Consider the following 26,560-nt stretch of genomic DNA (forward strand, 5'->3'; position numbering starts at 1 on the left):
CCACCAGCCATGAACGAGAGAAAATAATTCAAAATTAAATCCAAGTCAACTTTTTTCATTGCAAGCTTTTTCAAGGCGCTTAACATGTTTGCCCTGGCCCCCCTGTGTAGACGTGTATGTTATGCATTATATATCCACTGCAGAGTCTTGTGTCTGTCGGCGGCCTGTGGGCCACACAGGCCGAGGTGGATTCAGCCGCTATAGATCTGTGTGGCCTGAATGCTGCCGCTGTGTTGCTACAGCGTTTAGCTTAGTCATGGCCAGCTGCATTACACACTGCAACGCCATTCTACGGCTGTGACTAAATTCTGGATTACATTTATGATTTTAGTCAATGAGCTGATGCTTATCCAGAGACATAGAGTGATGTGTGGGAGGAACCAGGTGATTGTCTTGTGAAACAACATCTTTGCAGAATTCATGGCTGTTGATGAAACTGAAAGTTTGCAATTTTGTCTCGCTAGCTAGAGTGCCTTAGTTATGTAGCTATGTTATTGATCCCTGAGAGGAAATTCAATCGTTACATTAGCTCAGGGAACAGGCAAACAGGCAATCCTGATCTCAACATGAGAATAACTACCACATAGAAACAAAACGGAGGCTCTACTCAAATGTTGTGCTATATATATATATATATATATATATATATATATATATATATATATATATATATATATAAGGAGTGTTATTTGCTTATCTAATCATGTTCATACTTTTCTATTGATCTTCACTCTGAGGAACCGATGAGATTGCATTTCTCTACTGCCTTCTCCTTGATGGTAGCACTAGTCAAAAAATCAATCTCTAGCTCTGTCTGTGGTCCTGCTATAATTGCAATTAAATATTTTCACAATGTTTGATTAATCTTGTATTCGGCCTCTATACTCCTTTGCATTTCACTACATCCAGTAATTTAGGACCCGCAGGACAATCCCACAACACATGCTAAACTTCCAGTGCACAACATTCCAGTCCAACATTGCCACCCGTTTTGTGGCGTACCTTCAAGCTTCTTGCCAAGCGTGATGGGCTGGATGGTTTTGAAGCGCTGGAGAGGCATGATCCCATAGGCCATTCTGGAGGGAGTCTTAAAACATTATTAACATGTAATTGAAATTGCAAAAGTCACTTCAGGGAAGGAAATGTTCTTTGCAACCTATCAGGTAAACACAACTCAAATGTCTTTTTTTTATTTACAAAAAATCCTATTCAATGTGCTGGAAAGACTCAGGATTACAGGTAATGTTTTAAAGCTGCTAAAAGCGCTGAAAGCGTATCTATTGCCTCCACGCGCCTCGGCGCGGCGTTATCAACTGTAACAGCCATATTGGCGCAGTGCAGAGAAGCGGCTGTTGGCTGGCCCGTGGCACGCTCACATGCACTAAAGTCCACAAAGCACAGAGGAGCTGGGATTAAAACGCTGAGGGAGAGCGACACCATTCTCTGCTCAGGCTGGCATTACTCCACCATATCCACAGAAAATCCTTGTTTGCTGCCATCTGGATATTATGGATGCTGCGATTATCTTCTGGAGAACTTTAAAGTGGTTGGAAGCTATTCTAACTGTTTTTTGCACGAGTGACTGAAAAGTTCAAAAACATTGGGTGTTGATTTACAAAGAGGTAAGGTCATCAGATCTCTGACCCACTCCTGATCTCCTTTTTAGGCCAGCGGCTACATTGGCTGCTCCTAGCATAACACAAGTGTGTGCGTAATGTCGGTGTGGCATGCATGGAATTAAAAAGATAATATCGCTGGTTCTGCTGCCAGTCCATTTGATACACTGCGGCTGATGCCGTCTGGGCCTCTTGCCTTGTTGATCCAGCGTGTGAGCTGAGGAAAGTCCTCTTCAAGTTCACAGACTCAATGAAGCAGGAGCCGGTTTTTCCCCATTCGCAATGTTTACTGTGTTACATTGCACATCGCAATAATGTATTGAAATGATGACTAATGGCGGGAAACAGGATCCTGCTGAGCCATAACGGGCAGATGGAGGTCACGGGGGGGCAGTCTAGCATGCAGTCAAAGATCGGCTGCATCCCAAAAATAGAGGTGGGATCTCAGTTCCCCGCACAGACGCGTTCTCTGGAGGAGGGAATGAGTCAGCTGTCCGACAGACGAAGAGGATGAAAGATTAACGAGGCATCAATCAGAGGGAAGGTCTGTGGGAATGTTTACGCCGAGCTGAAGGACACCGCCGTCTCAAACCCACGCCCGTAACACTGAGAGTGGAGGACGGCGCCCTCGTTGCTATGGAATACCTGTTACCTTGGTGATAACGAGACATGTTTCAGGATGAGTCATCAAGTTTGAACTCCTGAGCGGTCACTGTTCTGTCAGGAGACGTGTTCGCATTGGGCATCAGGAGGCAGCTTTCATGTCTCATAAAGGGGTGCGTGGGACATTTCTTGTTGAGTACGGAAGAACTGTTTCAAACAACAAAAACAAACAAAAGATTAGATAAATTATTGCAGAGAAGCAAGGAGTGTTAAATAGGTTTTCTATTATTTTATGCATGAATGAAATAATATTTCATAAGTTTGCAGTTATTAAATTTAAGTTTTGATACTCACTAAGAAAAACACCATTTACTACTTATAGGGTTGTAGCTGTTTTATCAAGTGTGTACGCTACCGTGATGACCTTTTTATAAAGATTGTTACCTTGGGAGTGAAAGCTGACAGTGTTGTTTTGTCTACATTTACATGAATAAACAATATCGCCGGCCTTGTCCTTTTTAAACATTGTCATGATGACATTCCAGTCTGACAACTGTGGGCCGTGTATTCAAAGCACAATGAGCGCTTGCTTTGAGGGTAGATCTTGAAGTTGTACCTTGACAGGCTCAGTTAAACACAGTGGTGTGGTCTTTTTCACCGACACCAATGTTCTGCTTCTATACTCTCCACAAACATTTCCACTGCAGCCGTGATGAACTTTTGCAGCTGACAGAACTGGTTTTCGGGTGTGAAATGTGGAGCCTTGACATTCTGCTCAACACGTCACACCTTTCCAGTCAGTTTAGCCACAGATGCTTTTACGGGGCGTGAGAGTGGAAGGACGGCTGGCGTGTGTGTGTTCACATCCATCGACACGCTTCCACTCGGGTTAAGGTGCATAAGAATACTGGCCAGGATATTGAAGGACGGAAGTCACATTCTGCAGCCATCTACTTCCCCAGTATAAAAGGTTCTAGACTGAGAGACTCCGGTCTCAACCGGACTGGTGCTGACTTTCAAGGCAGTGTAACACCAATGTTGTACTTAAAAAAAACGAACTGAAATGTGCAAGAAAACATAAATGTGGTGTCCTATTTTAAACATGCGTTACTGCAAGAGTGGACAAAGCCTCTGTAAGCTCAGAACACAGAAATACTTTAACCTTGGAGATGGTCATGCTTCTCTCCCCCTGCCTGCAGGCGAGGTGCTCACAAACGTGCACTCTTCGAGCCCACAGCACAGCGTTTCAATTCGTCCCACCTTGAGTCCGCACTTGGAAAGTGTTTTGGCAAAATGACAGTGGTCCTTTTGGAGTTGTTGTGAACCTTCTACGGTGCCGGGCCACAGGCAGAGTGTGTAAATGTGGCTTCTTTACCAGCGACAGCGGCGCGGGGATTTCTTTCTTTTTCTCTCGTGGTGGTTCTGTGAGCGACTGATGGTGGTGAAACGCGGCCCTGGAGACGGCGGCTACATCAATAATTGAACCGGAAGCATTTTTTTCTGTCCGTCTCTCAGCAGATTTTGTCACCGCGACAATACTGACTTTCCAGGTGTGTATTTGGGGACAAAGTGAAGGTCTGTCTCAGGGTCAGCAAAGGTGTGATGCCATCGCATGGTGTTCTCCAGTAGCTGATCTTTGACTGTAGTTCTATAAATGGTGAGGGCTCCACGCAGCTACTGTGCATTTAGGCCAGGTACATTTTTGGGTTGAGGAGCACATTGATTGTGTGTAAATTTGGACCAATCCATCTATAATTTAGCTCCTTTTAGCCAGAAGAGAAAGCATTAAACCATGCATACTTTAGAAATTCAGTCATTCACTACTTTAAAATACTAGTTGTGCTGGTTTGGCCTACACAGATCATCTGTTCTTGTGGAGGAAACTAAACAAAGATGCTATTGTGAAGGCCTCTGTAGCACTGGTCGAGTTCACTGTTGTGCTTTGGCATTCAAAGGTGCACTTGTTGTGTTTTCGGCTTGCTCAGCACGAATGACGACTGCCTCAACCGGTTTCTCCCACTAATTTACGGTGATGAACATTGTGTCTGTGTGGGTCGATGAAGCTAACACACACACCCACGTAAGAGGCGAAGCTCGCTTTGTTTTGGATGTTTCCCTTCCTGGAGGCAACATGCTGTCATCTGTTTTCCCCTCTCTCTCATGTCTGCTGCCTGTTTTATTCGCTGCTTGCTGCATTTCATAGCTCCCTCTTTGTATACTGTACTATATTTCTCTGTATATTTTATGTCTCTTACTAGTATCATTCTACCTGCATATTATATATATGTTTTTGTCTCTTGGGTTGTTACATTTGTTCATTCTCTCTGACCTGATCCTCTTGATTTGCTTCATCTCTCCCTTCCTGTTTTTTTCTGCCACCTTCCTTCCTCCGCCTGTGTCTTTCAGTCTTTGCTATCTTAATGTTGTTGCTGCTCCGCTCCAGGAAGTTATGGGAGGCGACGTGTTCGTACAGCCAATGGCAAGATGAGCCTTGTAACTGCGCTGGGCTCGTAGACGTGATGTACGACACTCTACGTGACTGCTTTGGTAACGAAGCAACATCCTGCTGCAAGGACACATGCCCTCTACTGCATGTGTGTTGTGTGTGTGTGTGTGTGTGTGTGTGTGTGTGTGTTGTCAAACAACAATGAGATCTCAATGCCAAGTTATCTGCCGTCCTTTGGCTCTCCATTGGAAGAAGAAACCAATGCCTGGTTGTGTGTGTGTGCGTGTGTGTGGGTGTGCGTGTCCTGGCCTTGTCACCATGTTGCGTTGTATCTGTGATTTTATTCCCCTCATTCCTCTCTCTGCAGTTGCTATGGCAATGCACCGAGAGGCTCCATCATGTGTCTGAGCCTGTGACAAGCCGTGTGGACAGCGTGTCCAGCGTGTGTGTTTATATTTTTTTACCTCCTTGATTTAGCTCTTGGTCTTGTTGTCGGCATCCTGAGGTGATGCTGAAAGGGGAGAGCTTTTCTAGCTTCTTTTTCTTAATTAAGTCTTTGAAACATCAAGTTTTCTTAAGGTTTCTTAAGATTTCATTTGGGTCATGATGAGGGAATCAACTACTCCGATTGGGCTTGTGACCCTTTGGGGTGTCCCGTCCTTCACGTTGTGTATCACTGCTCTGAAGGACAAACAGTAATGAAGAGTGAGCTAATTAGACAAAACTGGATTACATGCGTGGAATTGTGTAGGACTACCAGGTTACGTGACCTAGCGTTGTGCTTTGCAGTGTCCTGGAAGAGCGGGTTTGGTCAGGTTGACCCAACAGTTACGCTCACAGGCCTGTTCCTCTATGGCGGCTTCCTGAGTCCCCTGCCTGATCAATCATTGTGCCTCAACCTGGATAAATGGCCACAAAGTACCCGGGCTCGGAGAAAGAGTCAGCCTATTTCAAGTTTTCTCTCTCATGGGCTCAGTTCCATTTTAGACCAGGAAAGGGAAGTGGAACAAGGCTGGTAACGGAGAGGACTGACCTAGCAGATCAACCACGGCTGAGCAAGTCTTATATACTGTATATATATATTGTTATGTCTCAAGAGGTTGGGATCATGAGGTTAGGCGTGTGTGCACAGAATAAAGACGACAACCAATGATTCAGAAACTTAGTCTTGCATTCATCAAAAAAGGTCAACTTAAATCCACCAAAAAGACGTCGCTACATAAATCAACATGAGTCTCTTCTGTTTTAATTCTCCTTCCTCCTCGGCAACACTTCCCTTTCGTCTCTCGACTCTTCTCCTTTTCTGCTCTTCTCAGGGCAATCATCCATCCTTCTCAGCTGGGCAGCAGCCTTTGGCCCGGCTGCCTTGCTGACTATGGGAATTGTAGTTTTCCTCCACCCTGATGGGTTGCTGCAACCACCGGGAGGGGATGCACCTTCCGTTGATTACCAACCCACCCATGACATCACACTATCTGTGGAGACCTCCTGTGTTGTGCTCTTTTGTCAGTGTCACGGTTTACTTCAGCGAATGCAGGAAATGTGTGCAACATGTGTGGGTTTCACTGACAGGAGTGATTGTAGAAGCAACAAGTTCATTCAGCACCGCACCTGTGAGACAGGGACTTGTTATATACACACATTTACACAAAAACTGTGCACCACCTTAAAACAAATAAATGTTTGTAAAAACCTGTTCCGGCCTGTTTCTGTTTCCTGTAAAAGAGCAACCAGACACGCTAACCTTCATCCCGCCGTTGTGTTCGCAGGCCTGAGACCCAGCAGAAAGCCCCGGCGAGTGCCCCTCCTCCCCCGCCGCCCCCTCCGCCTCCCCCCGAGCCGGCGGGGCCCCCGGAGCCGGAGGAGGAGATCCTGGGCTCCGACGATGAGGAGCAGGAGGACCCCACGGACTACTGCAAAGGTCAGAGACCGTCAAACCAATCACAGTCGCTCATTTTCCATAACCTCAGAGGTCTTTACAATCCGTACACATGCGACATCCTGTGTCCCGAAACCCTCACATCGGGACAGGACCCCCCCCCCACACACAGCGGGCAAAAAAGAACCTAGAATGAGGAGAATAAAGGAGGAAACCTTGGGGACGGAGTGAAATCGATGTGAATTGAATGAACAACCTAAAAGGATGTACGACACGCTCAATGCATATTCCAGAGGTGATTCAAATGACTACTACTATTAATAACCAGAGTATTGTGTGAACTGCTGTGTGATTGCATCTTCTTAAAAAAGCCCCTAATGTATTCAAAACATTAAGAAAAGATAAAGTAAGAGAATATATAATATATTCAGTTTGGAGCTGTAGCAGCAGCAGCTGACTTTATTGTGTTCGTGCCTTTTTTTTAACTTGAAAATTACTCAATTGACCAAGTTTGTGTTCAATAAAATACACCTACAACAAATACAACCCTGGCAAGCGAGACTTCTGTCTCTGCCAGCTGGTAGTGTCATCGCAGCAACAACAAAGAGGATGTTCATGTCTCAGTGAGATGCAACTCCAGGTTGAAGCATTACAAACAATTACTGGATTTTTTGTTGTTGCTGAATCATTTACTGTGTCTTTTGTACACAACAAAAGACACAGTAAACATTAACATTAACATTAACATCATAATCCCAGTTTCTTCTGAAAAGCAACATTTTCTAGTTTGTATAATAAAGTGGGAATTACCAAATTATTTTGATTAAGTACTGAACCAAATTCACTGTTGCACATACACAGATGTACTTTCATTGTCTTACTCTCAATAGATCGCACGGATAAAATCGAGGATTTCTGGTTTCAAACTATTATTGATTTGTTAAAGTTTGGTTGAAACGGATGCCTAATAGATGAAGAAAAGCTACACTGCGTGGCCTTCACCTTATCAACATTCTATGTTCATGTGTGTGACATACCAGAAAAATGCAGCGTCTAAAAGTTGCATTTCATTCTTACCTGGGGCGGGGGCTTAAATTCCTGGAGGGTCTGACCTGCTACAAATGTGCGGCGCTGAATTATTTATGTCTAATGAGGACAATGCATATTTGCTCAATGTTTACTGCAAAAGGTCCACTATGTCTGCAACTAGCAAGTCTTTTTTTATTTCGAAAAAGAAGAGTGTTCCCAGAATCTTCATATGTTTATTCTTATGGTCAGTCAAACCCAAAAGAATAGATAAAATGGGATGTTTAAGGATCTTTTGTGGTATTTTTTTTATGGTCGAGCTACATATCACCAGACATGTTTGTGCTTTTCATTTTCACCCAATTCTCCCTTTTCTTTTAATTAATTAATCCACCCCGCTTCTCCCCCCAGCTCATTTTCAGCCTTGTTGGACGTCGCTTCCTCTCTGCAGCTGTTGCTCCACTTCTGACTCTCTGATGGATTTCATGTCATTATTTATCACCAGCAGTAACCTGTAACCTTCATCCTCTCCCTCTTTATCCCTCCCAGGAGGGTACCATCCGGTGAAGATCGGGGATTTGTTCAACGGGAGGTACCATGTGATCAGGAAGTTGGGGTGGGGCCACTTCTCCACCGTATGGCTGTGCTGGGACATACAGTAAGTCACACACACACACACACACACACACACACACACACACACACACACACACACACAGAGGCTCTTCTTGCTGTCCTTCACTTCACCTTCCTGTCTTTCTCACACATGCACACTGCTTACGTAAGCCACACGCACGTACACCTGTTGACCTTAGCTGGCCCGTTACCGCGACAACGGTTGCAACCAACATCAATTTGCGCTGCCATTCATTTGCACTATAATGTTGTTGATGTTGTTGATGTGGCAACCAGGGTGTCTGGATGAAGGTTTCACCAACCCAGTGTCAACTTTCCATGACCCACACACACACACTAATTTACTCATGTCACTGGTTTTAATTACTCTGATGGTGGCCATAAACCAGTGAGGTGGAGTCGGGTTACTTATCGCACACTTTTCAGTGACAATCCCCGAGAGAGGTCATGTTCCCAATTCCAATGTTAAGACTCAGGTTGTTTTCTCTCCAACTGCCTGGCATGCATCATTTACAAGTTTACTGCTTAGGCTCAACCTCCCCCACCTCATCGCATCCTTCTCAGCCACACGAGGCAGCTGTGGCGGTGCACTACCTGCTCCGTGAAATACCTTATTGGCACATTTCATTTCACATTTCAGTGGGAACAATAACTGACAAAATGTTTTTCATATTGACGTTTAGTTAAATCTGTCATAGATACCGACGTGCACATTTATGAGCATAACTGTCTGTAACCCCCCCTATTGGAAAATGACTATGTATCCGCGCTTGTCATTACAGAGCGAAGAACTTTGTGGCGATGAAGGTGGTGAAGAGCGCGCAGCACTACACAGAGACGGCCCTGGATGAGATAAAACTGCTGCGATGTGTGAGGATTGGATTAGTTTAAAGGGTTTTGGGAATCTTATTATTTTAATTCCTTTTGAGTTTTGAGTTTTCCTTCTTTCTGACTTTTTCTCATCATCCTCTTTCCTTCCTCTCCAAACCTTGCATCTCGCCTTCCTTGTTCCTCTGTTAACAAGAAGAGACACTCACTAGAAATACACTTGTCATCTATCTTGCATGGTGGTGCAGAGGACAGTCATCTTAGACTCAATCTTTCAGCATCTTTATCCCATCTGCTCTTTCTTTTTTCCTTTCGTGTTTTGGTGTCCTTCTCTTTTCTTTTTTTTCTTTCTTCCTTTTTTCATTCTGTCTTGATCCTACTTTGCTCTCCAGTCACATTAGCTTCATCTTTCTGTCCTCCTGTGCTTTAGGTGAGGGAGAGCGACCCCGCCGACCCCAACAAGGACATGGTGGTTCAGCTGATCGATGATTTCAAGATCTCCGGAGTCAACGGCATACGTATCCCATGAGAGGAGTGTGTGTATGTACGTGTGTGTGTGTGGGGGGGGGTTGTGTGATTGACTCAGAATGTGAGTCCTTGACTCTCCGTACCAGATGTGTGTATGGTGTTTGAAGTGCTCGGTCACCACCTGCTGAAGTGGATTATCAAATCCAACTACCAAGGTCTGCCTCTGGCATGTGTCAAGAGTATTATCAAACAGGTATGAAAACACACACACACACACACACACAAACCAGATCTATTTATAGAAAATATATCTGTTTATTTATACAGTTCTCATATATAATATATCTGACAACTGCAGAGATATTACATTGATTTTAACAAAGTTGAAAATGATATTGTGCGTAGAGTCATCATTTGTCTTCTCAAATCATTCAGTAAATAAAGATTTCCAACTTGGAGTTCATAAATCAAACACTTGAAAACATTTGTGGAGTTGTTGTGTATTTATTGATGGAAAACCCACATTGTTGTTCTTAGTAATGAGCTTTAGCAATGTTTTTAATGGCACTCAGGCCTGCTGCACCCACATGCTAGCACCCTGCACTTCTCCCAATTCTGTGAAGCAGAGCTACTTCAGACCTCCAGTATTCCTCAGAGGGGGAGAGGAACATGTCTTATGCACACACTGTAAAAGATTGACTTGAGACGAAAGAAACGAAGAAATAAAATGAATGAAGAGGACTGACTGAGAAAGCTGAGTTCTCACCCAATTCTTAGGCCTAATAATAATAATAATACTGTGCACGCTCCCGTGCACTTCACACTTCAGTACCACTGCCATCTGAAGACGCAGTGCTGTCAGGCATTCCCCCGTCAGCCACCTGATGAGCGAGGGAAGCTGCCGAGCCGTTTCAGCCGCTGCCAAGAAGCCAGCCGAAGATGAGTAGAAATGAAATGAGACAGTTCCCCAATTCAATCTCAAAAGCCTCTGGACAGAAACGAAGGAGAGAAACAGTGGAACAAACACACCCAGAGCCTCTCTTCTCTGTCCTTGGAGAATGAGAATGAATCAAAGGGAGGGAGATGAAGAAGGAGCGTACAAACGCACAAAGTGTGAGCACGTGTTCATCTGAATGTGTTTGTAGGTCCTGCAGGGTCTGGACTACCTCCACACTAAATGTAAGATCATCCACACGGACATCAAGCCAGAGAACATCCTGATGTGTGTCGACGACGCCTTTGTTAGGCGTATGGCCATGGAGGCGACCGAATGGCAGAAAGCTGGAGCCCCCCCGCCGTCCGGATCAGCAGGTAAGACGCCCACCTTCTTCATTTTCATTATTTTTCCCGATGGGGAAGAGAATGCTGCCTGGAATAGGAGGCTTAAAGTTACAGCACATGTGGGAGGTCAATAGCTGGAGTTGATTCAAAATTATATTCATGTAAATTAAACTAAAATGCTGCTATGCATTTTTGTATGATGTATAAATGAGAACCCGTCCATGCTTAATATGAGTGAAGTGAAAAAAACCCTTTTGTGCTTCTCAGATTCTTGCTTTTCATCCCACTCCACCAAAAAAAGAAAACCGTTTATAACAAAACATTCTCTGCAAACTCGACATGAACCCCGTCCCCTCAGTGAACCCCGACTTGAGCTGTCGATTGCTTGCATCAGCGGACGGAGTCTCTTTGAGCCGTAGGGTACCACTGCTTAGGTTTCTACACAAGCAAAGTGAGACAAAGCAGATGTTGACGGAAGAGGCAAAATGGATCTAATCAAATTTTTTATCTGATAAGTGCAGACATGTTTTATAGCATCGTGTCATGTCTGCTAGTGTCATTCTACATTTGAGATGTGTGTCAGAAATGAGTGAAGGTATGTAGCATTATTGCACTCTACCCACAGCAGATCTCCTAAAAGATCCACTAAGTTAATTAGTTCATCCTAAAAATGAACTTCTGCACCACTTTGCCTGTGTGTTGAGAAATGTGAAATATTGATTGTTTCATTTGAAAATGAGTACAGGAATGGCTTCAGAACCGCATATATTTACAATATTAGATATATATTTTCACCATACTGCAAGTCCTTTAAATTGCATTATCCAGATTTGGATTGGTATCAGGGGAGAACATTCTGCACTATATAGTGCTACGTTGTCCAGCACGAGGATAAAACACTAGTATTCTGGATCTAGGACAAGTGAATAAGCCTTTGTTTGTATTCTCTCGACGCACCTACAGATTCCATATGCATGTGCTCCATAAAGGGAACGTAACAATGTTTTCTTTTGGCCGGTTGTGGAATGTTGAAGGTGGTACGAACTCTGTTGTGTCACCGATGGATGTTGGTGAAACTTTGAAGCCTCTGATTGTTGTTGTTCTCTTTGTTTGTCAGTTAGCACAGCCCCCCAGCTCAAACCGGTGAGTTTGACAGATGTGAGTATGAGACGAGAGCATTGCACACAAACATAAACACACGCACACAAAATCTAACGTGATTTCTTCTTGATTTATCAACACTTACGGTACTGAGTGCTTCACAATATTTGTATGCAAAATGTCTTTTTGAGTTTTTTTTTGATTGGATTGTAGTTTCCAAACTCCAACTGCCCTCCATACGTTTCTTTTAAAATAAATCGAATTTCAATACATTTTATTTGAGACTTTTAAAAACACTGTTTTTTTTTCAATGCATTTCCAAATAAGAAGAACATTAATAAAGACATCCTCTCTTTTGAAAATCATGCATCTCATCATTTCATCTTGAATGATCGATATTGTAATTCAATAGTCAGGACAAAAATAATTGACAAGTTCAGAAAACACATTCTTTGTTGTTATTCAAGTTAATCACTCCAAAAAATGAATACATTTAAACATTTGGAGATTATTTGTTGGATAGTGATCAAATCGTCGAATAACAAATGTTACATTTTAAATAATGTAGTCGAAAGCTTTTCGAACATTGGATACAAACCCCAACCTAGCTTCCCAATAAATACCTTTTGGATCCTTGAAGAGCTTGTTTCGATTGATGTCTTTGCCTCTCCTCCCTCTCCTGTGTTTCTTTGTCCCAGGTGGGCAAGATCTCCAAGAACAAGAAGAAGAAGCTGAAGAAGAAACAGAAGCGGCAGGCAGAGCTGCTGGAGAGGCGGATGCTGGAGATCGAAGCCCTGGAGAGGGAGGCGGAGAAGGAGGAGGAGAGAGCCAAAGACGGGGGAGAGAAAGGGGAAAATGTCAGCGACCAGTCCTCACCCCTGCAACCGCCGCCGCCATCGCATCTGGGCCCCAAGATGGCTGTGGGAGAGAGCGACGAGGAGGAGGAGGAGGACGACGACGACGATGACGAGGATGGGGAGGAGGACGAGGAGGAGGGAGGAGAGAGAGAGAGGGGGGGGGGAGAGGGAGAGGGAGAGGCCCGTCAGGTTGACTAATCATACAGGTGAGTCATATTAACTTTTCCCATGTTAGAGACAAGAGACATGGTCACTTTATCAAAATCTGATACCAGGAACAAATGCCGTAAATCTCTATAGTGATGAATGCAGTAACTGATAACTGATTAACATGTGTTTTATGATTTACGGTGACCTGGGAAGCAAATGTGTTAATTAGCTCAATATGCAACGTGTCTCCTCCAGAGAAGTTCTTCATGTCAACACAACAATGTCACATACATTGAGATGGATTTACTGGCTATCAAAAAGCTCATCTCCATTCAGTCCGATCGTTGATCCTTGTAGCAATCTAAGATGAAAGTCAACAGCTTGTTATTTTTAATTTGCACACACTAAAGCAGAGGTCTTCAACAGGGGGTCCGCGGAGTTACTGCAGGGGGGGTCGCAAAACCTTTGGTTGATAAAATGAATCCAACATATTGTAGCGAACGGATAACTTGATGGAGGAGACGTTGTCTTTCAGTCCTCCAGCAGCTCTCTCAAGCTGATACGACATCACAGGCACCAGCCAATCAGATCCACACATGCTCACGTCTAAAGAGGACGGAGCTCAAAAGGAAAAGATGGCGGACCAAACTCCGTAGAATAGGGGGTCCCTGCTCCATCTCGCCATCAGTTTGGGGGACCTTGACCTGAAAAACGTAAAAGACCCCTGATCTAAAGCATTTGTGATATGGTCCAACAGTGGAATTCAATGGGCATTGTGTTTAGGTTCTTCTGCGTGCTGTCTTTAGCTGGCCAACAACTAAGACTGTTAGTGTGTGTGTGTGTGTGTGTGTGTGTGTGTGTGTGTGTGTGTGCGTGCGCGCGCAGTCAGTTTGTGCAGCCTGTGAATGAACGGGGGGGGGGCTCCAAACGCTCGGCCCACGCTGGTACCACAGTATGTGAGGCTGATTCACAAGAAAAGAAAAACTGTCTTTCTCCGTCTCCCTCCTCCACCTTCTGTGTCTTCGCCATCTGTTTCTGTCATTCTCCTTTTCTCTCGTTTGCCTCCTTCTCTTCAATCTCTCTTCGTGCTTTTTTTACTCGCTGCCTTTGATTGCGTTTATATCTCTGATATCGTCCCACTCGCTTCTCCTCTTAATTCTCCAATTCTCTTCCTCTCTCTCCACGTTAGGCGCGGCGCCTCCCCAGGAGCAGAACAAGGCGCCAAATATCTCAGATGACGACCCCGATGAGGAGGAGGAGGAAGAGGACGAGGAGGAGGAAGAAGAAGAGGAAGAGGAGGAGGAGGAGGAGATGCCCACGCCTACCACTGAAAAAGATTGCCCCAGTCCTCCCACCACAGAGGAAGGACATGTAGATCCACCACAAGCAAAGGTAGAGGACAAAGAAGGGGAGGAGGAGGAGGAGGAGGATGAGAAAGAGGAGGAGGAGGAATTAAAAGGTGTAGAAGATGAGAATGAAGAAGAGGCAGGGGAGAAGGTAGAGGAGGAAGAGAAGGTGGAGGAGGAGGAGGAGGAGGAGGAGGAGGAGGAGGAGGAGGGGGAAGGGGAAGGGGAGGAGGAAGGGGAGGACAAGAAGGAGACCAACACTGAAAAAGAGGACAATAAGAAAGAGGAGCCAAAGAGTGAGAGCAAAAAAGAGGAGGCACAGGAGGCAGCAGAGGAAAAGGAGTCAAAGGAGCAGGAAGGGGAGGACGAGGATGATGAAGACGATGACGACGACACGACCACGGAACTCCTCACGGACACCACCTCCCTGGTCAAACCCCAGAACAACAGAAGCAATTCGGCCAAAACCAACGGGCACATTTTTACGCGTTCCGAGGGACTGAAAGCGAACCCCGGCAACCCTGCGCCTCCCTCGCCCAACCCCGAGACTCTCCTCTGCCCCCTGGTGGAGTCCGAGCTCAGCTACACGGACCGGGACCACTCTCTCAGCTCCGGCTATGAGATGTACAACGGCGACCTGGGCGAGCCGGGGCTGACCAACGGCGGAAGCGAGCGCCACAGGGCCGTCCTTCCTCTCTTTCCCGAATTGCCCCTGGATCCTTTGCCGGGAAACCCCGTTCCTGTGGGAGCAGCAGACATCGGAGCGGGCCCGTCCCCCAACAGCCCCGCCGTTGACCGCAGTCGCACCGTGTCCTCCTCGAGCACGGGAGACACACCCAAAGGTATGACTGTGTACGTTCTTCTATGTCAAGGGTCAACCATAACGGTCATCTTATATCATTGAACAATATGTTCAAATAGTGTGTTATCCACATACTTCTAACCATCAGAACCTGCAGCACTCTACTGACTCCATAGTTATTCTTTCTTTATCCAAAGTCAGTTTTTTAATACCATTTTTCTCGTTACACTTTTATCTAATGTTGAATGTATTCACACATACAGTATCTGGTTTTATTAATGACCCACCAACACCATTACTCATCCGCCCAGAGTGGTTATTTTTATTAACTTTCCACCTCTTTGGAAGTTAACAAGGATTTTAAACCCAAACGTAACCTGAAAACAGCCAGTGAAACAGCACATTAAACAGATCATCAGCAGTTACAGTGTGTTTTGACCCGGTTCTTTCCCACTTCCTCCCCTTCCAGTCAGGGCCAGAGCAGCAGATCTGCTGATAAACCCACTCGACCCGCGAAACGCAGAGTCTATTCGGGTTAAGATCGCTGATCTTGGGAATGCCTGCTGGGTGGTGAGAGACAGTATTTGGGATTGACGTTTGACATGACTTGTAATGTAATTACTTGCGACAGTAATGTTCTCGCTTTCAGTCACTTGTGTGAAATGGTCATAAACATTACGACCGACTACAGTTCTAGAGTAGAATAAATGAGGGCTATAAATGGCTGAGTGGTGACATCATTTATCTTATTTAAGTTTAATTCTGATACATTTAAGTAATAAAGTGGATGCCATTGGTTAATGAGACACTAGGGTGCAATAATTCATTCATCTCTTATGCTCTCCGCCTCTCCTCTCCTCACATGGATACAGCACAAGCACTTTACAGAGGACATCCAGACGAGACAGTACCGTTCCATTGAAGTCCTGATAGGAGCTGGTTACAGCACCCCTGCAGACATCTGGAGTACTGCCTGTATGGTGAGGACACAAACATAACAGTACAACACACGCACACAGTTTACACTTTAAATCATACACACATACATGTGAACTCTGAGGGCAGGGTGCTGTATTTGGTCCCCTGCAGACTTTTGAGCTCGCTACTGGAGATTACTTGTTTGAGCCCCACTCTGGAGAGGACTACTCCCGTGATGAGGGTGAGTATTTACATCTTTATGTGAAGGAAAATGTTTTTAATCACCAAGGTTTTATAATTATCATACAAAAACAAGCGTGTCATCATTTACAATGTTGATCGTATTGTAGGAGAAAGTATGTTTCGTGAGCATGCCATCGATATTAAAGAGGGGCTATTGTTTTGACAACTGATAAATCAATAACCGTTGTATTGTAAAGTGATAGAAGAGATGGCCACAGTGAGCCAAGTTTAAACTATAGCCACCCCTCCTCCCAAAACCCCCCATCCACTGTCAGCTGTGAACCCTGTCCTCTCATTCTGCTGCTATGCTGCCGCTCATCTTCCCCCTGCTCACACAACTCCCGGCATCGTGCTTTATGGCTAGACACGTGCACCACTTAGTAACTAAAGCATGAGCGCATCATCGGCCACCTACTCTATGTCCTGTGAGTATATCAGCTCACATGTTACTAATCAAGCCCCACTGCTGCTTTAATTGCAACGTCATCCTCACCTCGGTGTCTTCATCTCTGTGATCGTCTTATTTCTCTCATTGCATGTGACACACAGTTAACCTCATTCAGCATGTTGTGCACAGCCAGTGAGCCAGTGCCAGTTTTATCATGACATGCTGATTTACACCTTTTGAACTCTGACCATCGAGGCCAAATTTAAGATCTATCGTCGGCTTCCGGTTGAGTCAATTCTGATTGTGTATGCATGCAACTTTATTTCCACTGAATGTCGTCACCTCTTCTGTGGAGGCACAGCTCACTAACACGGGTTTCTCTTCTCTACTGTCGCTGACTGTCTCTTTATATTCCTCCCCGACCCTTCTGTGATCTCTTCTACCTGTCACTTCCTCTTCCTGTTTTTATTTTCCTACCCACAAAAAATCCTTTTACATTTGACTTTCATCTCTCCCTCTCTTTCATTTAAAACCCTGTCTCTGTCGCATCGCCCTCTTTTTCCCCCCCTCATTCCTCTTCCTCCCTCCCTCCCTCCCCCCTCTCTCCTCCATAGACCATATAGCCCACATCATAGAGCTGCTGGGCTGTATTCCGAGGCACTTTGCGCTCTCCGGAAAATATTCCCGGGAGTTCTTCAACCGAAGAGGTAGCGCTGGCCAGAGCTGGTGGGACTGGGACACACAGATGTCTGAAATGGACAGACATGGACACTAGGTCGGGGTTACTTAATGAACTTGGGCGTCCATGTTGCTTTGGATTTGACGTGGGAAATAATCGGATGCATTGATAGAGATTGTGACTGCAAAGAGGGAGAACGATCCAATGAAATTGTCACCACTTCAGGGTGTAGAAGTAGCAGCGTGTCCATGTGGGGCTCCAAGGCAGCAGTGTGTGTCAGTCCCATGCAGCCAGTCGTGTTGACGTGTGTGTGTGTGCATGCTGTAATGCTGCCTGTTCCCTCTGTGACGTATGTGGTGGTGGGCAGACCACATCGCTCTGATCACGGAGCTCCTCGGAAAGGTCCCGCGCAAAGTCTTTGCTGCCGGGAAGTACAGCCGAGACTTTTTCTCCAAGAAAGGTAAACAAACCCCGCTGGTGAGGTGCAGTGTGGGATAAGTAGTTTGTAGCACTAATACAGTATTAGGAACAAAAGCACTACAGATAATTTAAGATACACATCAACATCACGGCAAACATGAATGCTTAGTTGTAGCGATGGACGGTAATCAACTGTAGTTTATTGATTTTCATTGGTGACGCTGGAATGCAGCAGGATGGTTATTTTTCTAAATATTCAGGAATCCTATTACCAAAAAATACCAAGTGATCCATTTTGATTTCATATTGGCAGTTGAATTTTGTGAAAACGAACAAATCAACCTTGAAGTATTTAATGACTACACACGTTATGATCAAAGGCGCAGTCTACTGCATTCAAATCTCATAGGGTAATATTAGAAATATTTCTGATAGTAAAGTCTGTCGCTCCCTGCATCTCCGGTCTGCTCCTCCTGCTGCTGCTCCTCTTTGATCCCGGTAAGTGTTTGGATCTGTGTTGGTGCAGCTCTCTTAAAATGTCTCTATTAATCTGCTTCCCTTTCTGCTCGTATGTTCTTCCCAATGTACCTTGAGACCTGAATCTTCTGCCTTTTGATGTTGTCGTCTCTATCGGAGGTCTGAGCCTGCACTTGATGTCTCGATGTTCTCCCTTTTATCCCACGGCGCTCTGTTGATCCAGCCTTTCTGTTTTCAACTGCGGTGTAGAAAGTAGACAAATTGATTGGAGACAAAATGATTGATAAACATGGACTAGTTTCTGACAAGCATTCATGCAAAAACAACCTGAGGCAAGTCAGGACGGTTTCCTTTTCCCCCAGTTCTCCAATCAGTGTACAGGGAAGAGAGGTTGCCATGGCAGCCATGGTTTGACCTGGACGGCCTCACATCATTAATCTTCCTCTTGTACTTTTGTCTCCTCTCCGTCAGTCTTTGGCCCTCAGCCAATCACGTCCCTGCGCTCTTTAGTGATAAACACCTTCCTCTGCTCGTCTGTTTCCATGACGTCGCCACTTCTCCGCCTCGCGCTTCCACCTCTCGCCCTCTGTTCTCACCGTTTGCTGCCAAGAACTTTTCCCTCCGTCGTTGCAGCTCCTCACTGAGTAGCACGCGTTGAAAGCGGGAGGCGGAACTAAGCATTGACACACGGAGGTGCGGTTTGGCTGGAGACGGCGACGGCCTCAGATTAAAGAGTTCATCCACCCAAATAAGCAAATCAAAGTCCACTTACCTCTTTTGGTAATGGAGCCATGGAAGATGTTTTGTCTGTGTGCATTAACAAAGAAAGTTCTAAATTCAACAGCAAAATCTTTCCTTTTAAAAACGTGGTCTTGGTTCCATTAGTTTAAGAGTTCGAGATTAAAAAAAAGTATCGAGATTACTTAAACCAAATCATGTTTTCACAATTGGTAAAAAAAAATAGATTAAAAAAAACATTTGAACGGAGTGAACGCAGACATGTTAGAGATGGATTAAAAACGTCTGCATGGCTGTGATGAGTTAAATGAGACGCCTTGTTATTCAATATTTTTCTCAGTGAGCCTCTAAATGCATGCTGCATTCAGGAGAGTCCAAATGAAACCGGCGTTAATCGTTGTTATATTTCTACAGCATCACACAGCAAATGTGGAATTGACATGTAAACAGCCACAGCCTGTGTTCATCATAATGAAAGCACACGTCAGCCAGTTCAACAGCAGAGCTGCATAGAAAAAAGGAATAAGCATAATCCGGCTCTGGCTACTTGCTGGATCAAAAAAAGATCACCAGTCTCATTGCGTTTTTCCCAATTTGTATGAACCGACCCTCTGAACTAAGCCCCTCTCTTTTCTTCCTGCATTCTGCTGCAATCATTGACTCTAACCCGTAACCCCCCCCCCTGCAGGTGAGCTCCGGCACATCACCAAGCTGAAGCCGTGGTCGCTGTTCGACGTGCTGGTGGAGAAGTACGGCTGGGCGCAGGAAGACGCCAGCAACTTCACGCACTTCCTGCTGCCCATGCTGGAGATGGTGCCCGAGAAGAGGGCCTCGGCGGGCGAATGCCTCAACCACCCGTGGCTCAACTCGTAGCCACAATCAGAGGCCCCTCCTCCCGGTGTCCCCCCGACAGTTAGCCCAACCATCAGCCCCTGGTGGAGGGCAGCCCGCGGAGAAGCTGGAGACACAGTCGGAGTTGATTGAGACGTTTTCTTTCCTGCCCAATCCCTCGCGTCCATTACACGCGGAACACGGTAGCTGTGTCTTCCGAAAACATCTCCCAAGAATAATGAATAAATGAAGAACATTTGAAGATGGATGCTGCTCTTACTGAGAGACGAGCTTTCCGCTGCCGTCGACGTGTCAACCGGCCCTTTAATTTGACATCTGCTGATCTTTTAAACGACGCGAAGGAAAAGCCTACGAAGAGCTCTATCTGCCGTGACCTTTACACAGCCAGGGCCTCAAAGACAGAACCCTACTGGGCTTTTTGTAGAGAGACAACGAGCGCTCGAGATCTGCCTCCGTAGATGCTTCTCCTCTCTGCAGCCCGGCTGCCCCCCCTCGCCTCCCTCACTGTGTTGTGGGAAGAGAGCACTTACATCAGTCTAAAAGTTTACACCCTGATTTTGTCCACAAATGCCCCCCCCCCCCCCCCCCCAAAAAAAAGCCCCTCCTCACGTCTGGGCCACCCCCCTCCTTCCTTGGTGAACTGGAGGGCAGCCAGTCCTCCAGGGAGCACCACACCGACAAAGACCGACAGAAAAAGTGCAGGATGAGCAAAAAAAAACCTAAAATACAATCAATTCAACAGGCGGGAGGAAAGTGCATGATGAGACGGATGGACAATGATTGTTATCTCATCTGTCCCGCTGAGTCCTTTCCTTATTTCATCTGCTCAATAGGACATTCTGTTGGAACTGTGTAGATATTTCGGTGCCCCCCCCCCCCCCCTGAGGAAGGCCATTTAAAAACCACCGTTGACATTCCTAAATCCTGACTTTTATTCCGGAGAACAATTCCATCGAGTTTCTTGTGGCACGTTTACCTGATCTGATTGGTACTATTCCCCCCCCCCTCCCTCCCCCTCCCTTTGACTCCTGAGCTACTCCAGGAAGGGGGGTTGGTCACATGGAGGCTGCACTTGTCTTTGTTGATGCCCTTCAGGGATTTGAAACCTTTGTACATAACACTGAGATCTTGTGAATCAGAAAAGCGACCGTACACAAAGGTTCAACATACAAGCATCATTCCAAAAAAAGGAAAAGAAATCCCCCCCAGAGGATGTTGTTGCCGTATGTTCCTGTGATACAGATGTGAGGGGGGGGCGGCCATAGCTCCCCTGGAGGGATGTTCAGACTGAACTGTGCCACCCGGTGGCCGAGTGAGAGTACTGCACACACTGCTGCCGCTCTCAGTGCCACTAGTTCTCTCCACTTAATCTGTTTCTGTCTCACACACACAGACACACACACACAATGACACACAAAGCCGTGCATCATCACAATTAGTCCAGTTGCCTATTTTTCGCAATAAATGAAAAAAGATAACTATAAGTAAATGGTGAGATATTTTTCAAAAGTATTTAATTCATTAAAAAAAAGAAAACAACTTTTCTCTGGTTGTTGTGACCGTGGCAGAATCTTGTCTTATACTGAGGTGATTGTGTTTGACTTTTAAAGTTTTTATTTCTTTTGTTGTCATTATTATTGAAAGATTAGTTTTTTTACACAGCTGACACCTCTCCCCTCCCTCCTTACTTGAACAGTGCTGCTCTGTCTGGGTTCTTGATGGCGATAAAAAATATATATCTACAGTTTTGCAATAAAGGGTACGTGATGGGTTTTTTTTTTTTGCACCCGAGCCTCTTGATCTCACTCTTTCAGCCATGCTGACTGTTCTTCCTGATGACAGATACAGAATCGCATATCTTGTCTGTGTTTTTCATTGACAGATTTAATAAAATTGTAAATAAATGGATCTTGTTGTGAATTTTCTACCTTGAAGCAGCAACAATCAACCTGTTTCACAACTGGTCACTGAAGGCATCAAAAGAAATAATTGACAGACTCGCTTTTAAAAAATATGTAGTGTGTTTCCACTATTTTAATGGAAAGTCAAAAACTGGTCAGTTGTAAGTAGCCAAAAACTTCACATGGTCAATGTTACAGCACATTGATTCACACTAAATAAATATATGGCTTAATAGACTTTAAGACCCACTAGAACACGAGGGGGATAAAAGACATCCTGAGATCAATTAAAATTTAAAAGTAAAACAAACGTATTTTCTTTTACCTTCAATAGTTACAATTCCCCTAAATGCTGCTCATGTGTCCACCAGCACTCAAACGAGCGCACGTTTCCTCGTTCCTTCGCCTGCGTTAGAAATGGCTGGAAGACTTTCCTGCGGTTAAAATATTAAACCATAAAAACACTCAAAGGAAGCAGTGAAGAAGGTCACTGCTAAAATACAGTAAGACGGGGGTCCACTGTATCTCGTACCCTTGACAACAATCCATCATCCCAGCAGGAAAAGCGTGTAAACACTATAGATTTAGTATCTGTGTACCTGCAGTAGCGCCCCGGATCAAAAAGGTGGCAGGTACCTTTTTCAGAACGGCACGTAGCGGCATGCAGCTGCCTCCTTATCCATATGCCAATCCCATGTAAACCAGTATCCTTTACAATTTTCGAGCCATGTGAGAAAACGTAAGAAAATACACTGCTATGAATCACATTCATGCTGGTGGAAATGCTTTGAATCAAACTAAAGGAAATTGCATATGGATGAGGTGGCGGGTCCATGACGCAACATGCCGTTCTGAAAAAGGAACCTGCCACCTTTCGATCTCGGCGTCACTCGAGTCGGGTGTGTGTGTTCACTGAGCTTAAGCTCTCTGCGTGTTTCAGAGCAGTGAAGCGCTCTTCTTTAGCAACAGGGGTTTGACCAAATCCAAGATGTCCAGGTTGGGATCCAGCGACCTGCCGAGACCCTCCAGCACCATGATGGCGAACACGATGGAGGCGAAATTACTCTCCAGCTTCACCTGGAAAAAAACAAACTCTTATTCACTCAATGACAATGATTGTTCAGTTCAACCCCGTTAAATAACGTTCCGAAATACATCCATGAATTCCCATGATCCCATTTTGTTGTTCAGGAATCAGGAACATTTATTGCCAAAATAACATCAGACAGTAAGACAACGGGACAACACAGTGGTTCAATTTTCTTGCACTAACTGTCTTCGTTCACCTTTCAGGTCTGCTGCTCGGTTAGAACTTTAACAGCAACATGATAAACGTTGTGATTAAATACTACATTTCTTTAAGCTACAACCCAAAAGCACTGCGAGAAAAATGTACCTTGTGTTTGATGAGTAGACCAAAAACTCTGGAGAGCAATTCACCCACTTGGAACTATAAATGAAAAAGAAAAAACAAAACAAAAAGGTTTCTAGTGATCAGTTATTTGTCACTAACAACCATGACCAACCCATATCTATTAACTACTACTATAGCTTTAACTATGAGCGATAAGTTCGCCTTAGTTAATGCTACATTAACCGTTAACAGAGAATTACTGTGGAGCAAAATGAACTTTCTTTCTAACATAATAATCCAAAGTGAGGCGTGAACCTTTCCCAGTGAGAGGGTGTTGTTGAGGGCGTCGTCCACCAGCTGGGACATCTCCTTCTTGAACCGCGGCACGTCGCGGCATTCATTGGCCCGCGCGTGATTCAGGAGCAACTCCGCCACTCGCTCACCCTGAAGAAAGCAAGTCGATCTTTCAACAAGAATTCACATTCCTACAACATTTATTAACACGTTAAAAGAATGATTGGGATCCGATGCGGAAACACGTCAAACGGGTTTCAAAATATGTTCTTCAAAATGACGTAATATCTCAAGATTTTGATCCCCGACCTGCTGCAGCACCACCGCTGTGAAGACGGCCTTGAGGTTAGCGAGGTCGTGGTTGCTCAGCTGGGTTACGATGCCGGCGTCCAACAGCACCAACTGGAGGGGACACCTGTCTGGCCTGAAGCTGACCACCACCGTGTCCCACAAGTCAGTGAGGGTGGTCTTTCCATGGGCGTCCCCCGGTACGCCGGCGCCCTCACTGGAACAGTGGACCAGAATGTTCCCGGGGTGGAGGTCTCCGTGGACAAAGTTGTCTATAAAAACCTGGCGAGCAGACGCACACATCGATGTGCTCTTGTATAACGTAATGAGACAAAGAGCAATAGCAACAAGCGATCGGATGCATGCGACGCATCTCACCATCTTCAGCATGGTCTCCATTCCCACCCGGGCTATTTTCTGCTTCACCTCCGGGGGAATGTCGGAGCTCAGGTAGTTGGACACAGGAACACTCTCCTGCAGGAAAAAGGTTACATGTAGACTTTGATGAAGATGACGATAGTTGTACCTTTGGTGTTGTGACACGTGTGACTTGCTTGTAATCTCTCAATCTATCGCTTTTTTCCCACAGATTAAAAACAAAAAAAAAGAAAAGATCTTCTGTACTCACCTCAAACGTTTCCACTAAAATGGACCTGGTGACAAAAGGTCGTAAAGTGGTTGGGAACTTCACATAGTCCACGTTGCGGAAGTTTTCCTGGAAACGCTCAATGTTCTTGGCCTCAAAACGGAGATCAATCTGAAATAAAAGTTACATTTGAATTTCTTTCCATGCAGGCCCCTCTTTAGTTAAACTTGAACCTCTAGTGCCTTTTATTGACGACCAATCATAATGTAAATCCTATTGCACATATTGTGGGGTGGATATTCCCACCTGTTTGATCATGAGCTTCTCAAACTCGTCTACTATCTCACACAGACTGAGCCACTTGAGTCCAGGCAGGCATTGCAGGAGCCAGCTGCCCGCCTTCATCAGCAGTATGTCGATTTCCACCTGCCTCCGGATGCCTGGATGGACCACCTGCAAGACCCCGGGGAACCATTCATGAACAAGCTTGACCAGGGCGGGATTCAGTATATCAACCAGGCACTATTTAGTGACACCCACCTTGATGGCCACAGGTATCAGATGTTCCTTCTCCGCACTGCAGATCCCTTCTGAGTGACTCTTCTCCCCAAAGTCCTCCTCCTCCTTGCTGCCCCTCCAGAGCTGCCACAGTGAACGGGCCACTCCTCCCAGACCTGGGATCTCCCAGGCTTCCAGCAGGTCTTCTCTCTCCATCTCCTCCACCACAGACTGGAAGGCCACGTCCTCCACTTGGTCTGCCTTGGCCCAGCCTCTGTACACCTGCGCCACGCACCCCGAACCCACTGGCTCTTTGCTGTCAAACATCAAAACCCTCCTCCAGCCGTCCCCGAAGGCCCGGCGGAGACACTGCTTGGTGTGGGCCCAGGAGTGCGGGCGCACCTTCACGTGAAGCGCGGAGAAGCGCTCGCAGAACTCCCGGGAGAAGATGTCCCTCCTGGTGCTGGCCCACTGACCCAGCTTGATGAAGGTAGGACCGGAAGTCTCGGTCACCCACAGGAGAGCATCCAGCCAGACGGACGCCCAGCGAGCGGACACCAGGGTGAAGGGGGACAAGAGGAGCAGGGGGGCGAACTTGAGGAGCAGCACCAACGCGCGCAGGCTGAGGCGCAGGAAAAAGACCACTTTGTGCACTTGGACTTTGGCCAGAGACTTTTTATCAACGGCTTTGCGCACAGTTGCTTCCTGGCATGTGGCTGCACGCGATGACGCATTGGCTGCGCCCCAACATAGCAACGCGACCTTGGGGATCTGGGTTAGACTCCGCCCCCTCTTAACAAAGCACGCCCTGCTGCTGCGCGCGAGTCCGGTTCTGGCGAAGGAGCCTGATCTGTGGATGGCGCACCTCACGCTGAGGAGGACCGCTCTCGCTCCAAAGGTCATCATCGTGTAAAACGGCTGTTAGCTCCGTCCGGGAGGGGACTCTGTCCAGATCATCCGCCCGGGGTCCCCCCAAATTCACAAATCATCGGTGTCTGATGAGTTCACGGAAGGGAGTCCGCGCCGTGAATGGATGCTACGTCACGTTAATCTCGACGTACTCGCGTGTTTAGCATATCTACCGTATTTAGCGTCTTATTTACCGTTAAAAGCACTTTCCGCGCTGCTTGTTTCCCAAACCGTGGACGAGTGAGACATGTTACGGTTAACTGTCCCTACCAGCCAAACAGCGTCCGCGCAAACCAATTCCACTTCCGGGTGTGACGTGCTGCCCGAGAGATCACGTGACGAGGCGCGCAGTCACCAGAGATGAAACTTCTGTCTCTGTCGGTGTCGTTGAGTGTTACTGTGTGTATATCAATATAAATGAGAAATGGCGCCTCGTTATCAAGGAGCAGAGTCGCGTATTAAAGAGGAAACTGAACATTATGAGTATGAAGTGAATCCCTTTGTTTCCTGTTTCCTGTTTCCTCCCAGAAACGAGTGAAACGAGGATGCAAAGCGGGCATGATGCTCGAGACGTTTGTTTGCTTCTAGAATTCATTTGTTACCATATTTTTAAGCACAGGTGGAACATTGGCATTGGTTGTGTAATAATAACTCTTTTAACTATTTTATCATCATTGAACTTTCAACAGTTATTTTCCTAATCGATTGATTAACTATTTACATCACATGTCATTTAGTACATTCAATAAGTACATTCAACCATAGGACACAAACTCAGAAGAACAAGAAACAACAAAGTGCAATTTCCTCAAATATTTTCCAACTTGCTGTAGATAAGAACCATTATAAGTCCAATGTAAGTGCTGCAGTTAGTGTGTTAGTGGAGGTAGAGTCTGAAGAGGTGTGTCTTTAGTCTGAAGATGTGAAGGCTCTCTGTGGTCCTGATGTCTTCAGAGACCTCCTTCCACCATTTAGG

General features: G+C 45.7%; 2 protein-coding genes across 2 annotated transcripts in view; one reads left to right on the plus strand and one right to left on the minus strand.

Moving 5' to 3' along the window:
• The window catches only part of srpk2 (SRSF protein kinase 2), a 44,063-nt gene extending 22,401 nt beyond the window's left edge, over window positions 1–21,662 (plus strand). The window contains 15 exon segments of the mRNA XM_040161609.2: window positions 6,435–6,586; window positions 8,120–8,228; window positions 8,989–9,076; window positions 9,465–9,552; window positions 9,649–9,755; window positions 10,648–10,813; window positions 11,901–11,941; window positions 12,583–12,899; window positions 12,901–12,947; window positions 14,081–15,079; window positions 15,509–15,609; window positions 15,912–16,019; window positions 16,129–16,198; window positions 17,203–17,295; window positions 19,591–21,662. Of these exon segments, the coding sequence (XP_040017543.2) occupies window positions 6,435–6,586; window positions 8,120–8,228; window positions 8,989–9,076; window positions 9,465–9,552; window positions 9,649–9,755; window positions 10,648–10,813; window positions 11,901–11,941; window positions 12,583–12,899; window positions 12,901–12,947; window positions 14,081–15,079; window positions 15,509–15,609; window positions 15,912–16,019; window positions 16,129–16,198; window positions 17,203–17,295; window positions 19,591–19,775 (2,671 nt within the window). The 3' untranslated portion in view covers window positions 19,776–21,662.
• A 94-nt stretch (window positions 21,663–21,756) lies between these two features.
• On the minus strand, window positions 21,757–26,064 carry adck2 (aarF domain containing kinase 2). Its single transcript, XM_040161611.2, has 8 exons — window positions 24,718–26,064; window positions 24,484–24,630; window positions 24,220–24,348; window positions 23,970–24,065; window positions 23,613–23,873; window positions 23,325–23,453; window positions 23,052–23,105; window positions 21,757–22,732 (listed from the first exon to the last, which is right to left on the minus strand). The coding sequence occupies exons 1-8, from the start codon at window positions 25,579–25,581 to the stop codon at window positions 22,592–22,594; spliced, it is 1,821 nt and encodes a 606-aa protein (XP_040017545.2). The 5' UTR covers window positions 25,582–26,064; the 3' UTR covers window positions 21,757–22,591.
• Window positions 26,065–26,560: the final 496 nt, after the last annotated feature.

This window comes from Gasterosteus aculeatus, chromosome X (assembly GCF_964276395.1).
Source record: "Gasterosteus aculeatus chromosome X, fGasAcu3.hap1.1, whole genome shotgun sequence".
Classification (NCBI taxonomy): domain Eukaryota; kingdom Metazoa; phylum Chordata; class Actinopteri; order Perciformes; family Gasterosteidae; genus Gasterosteus; species Gasterosteus aculeatus.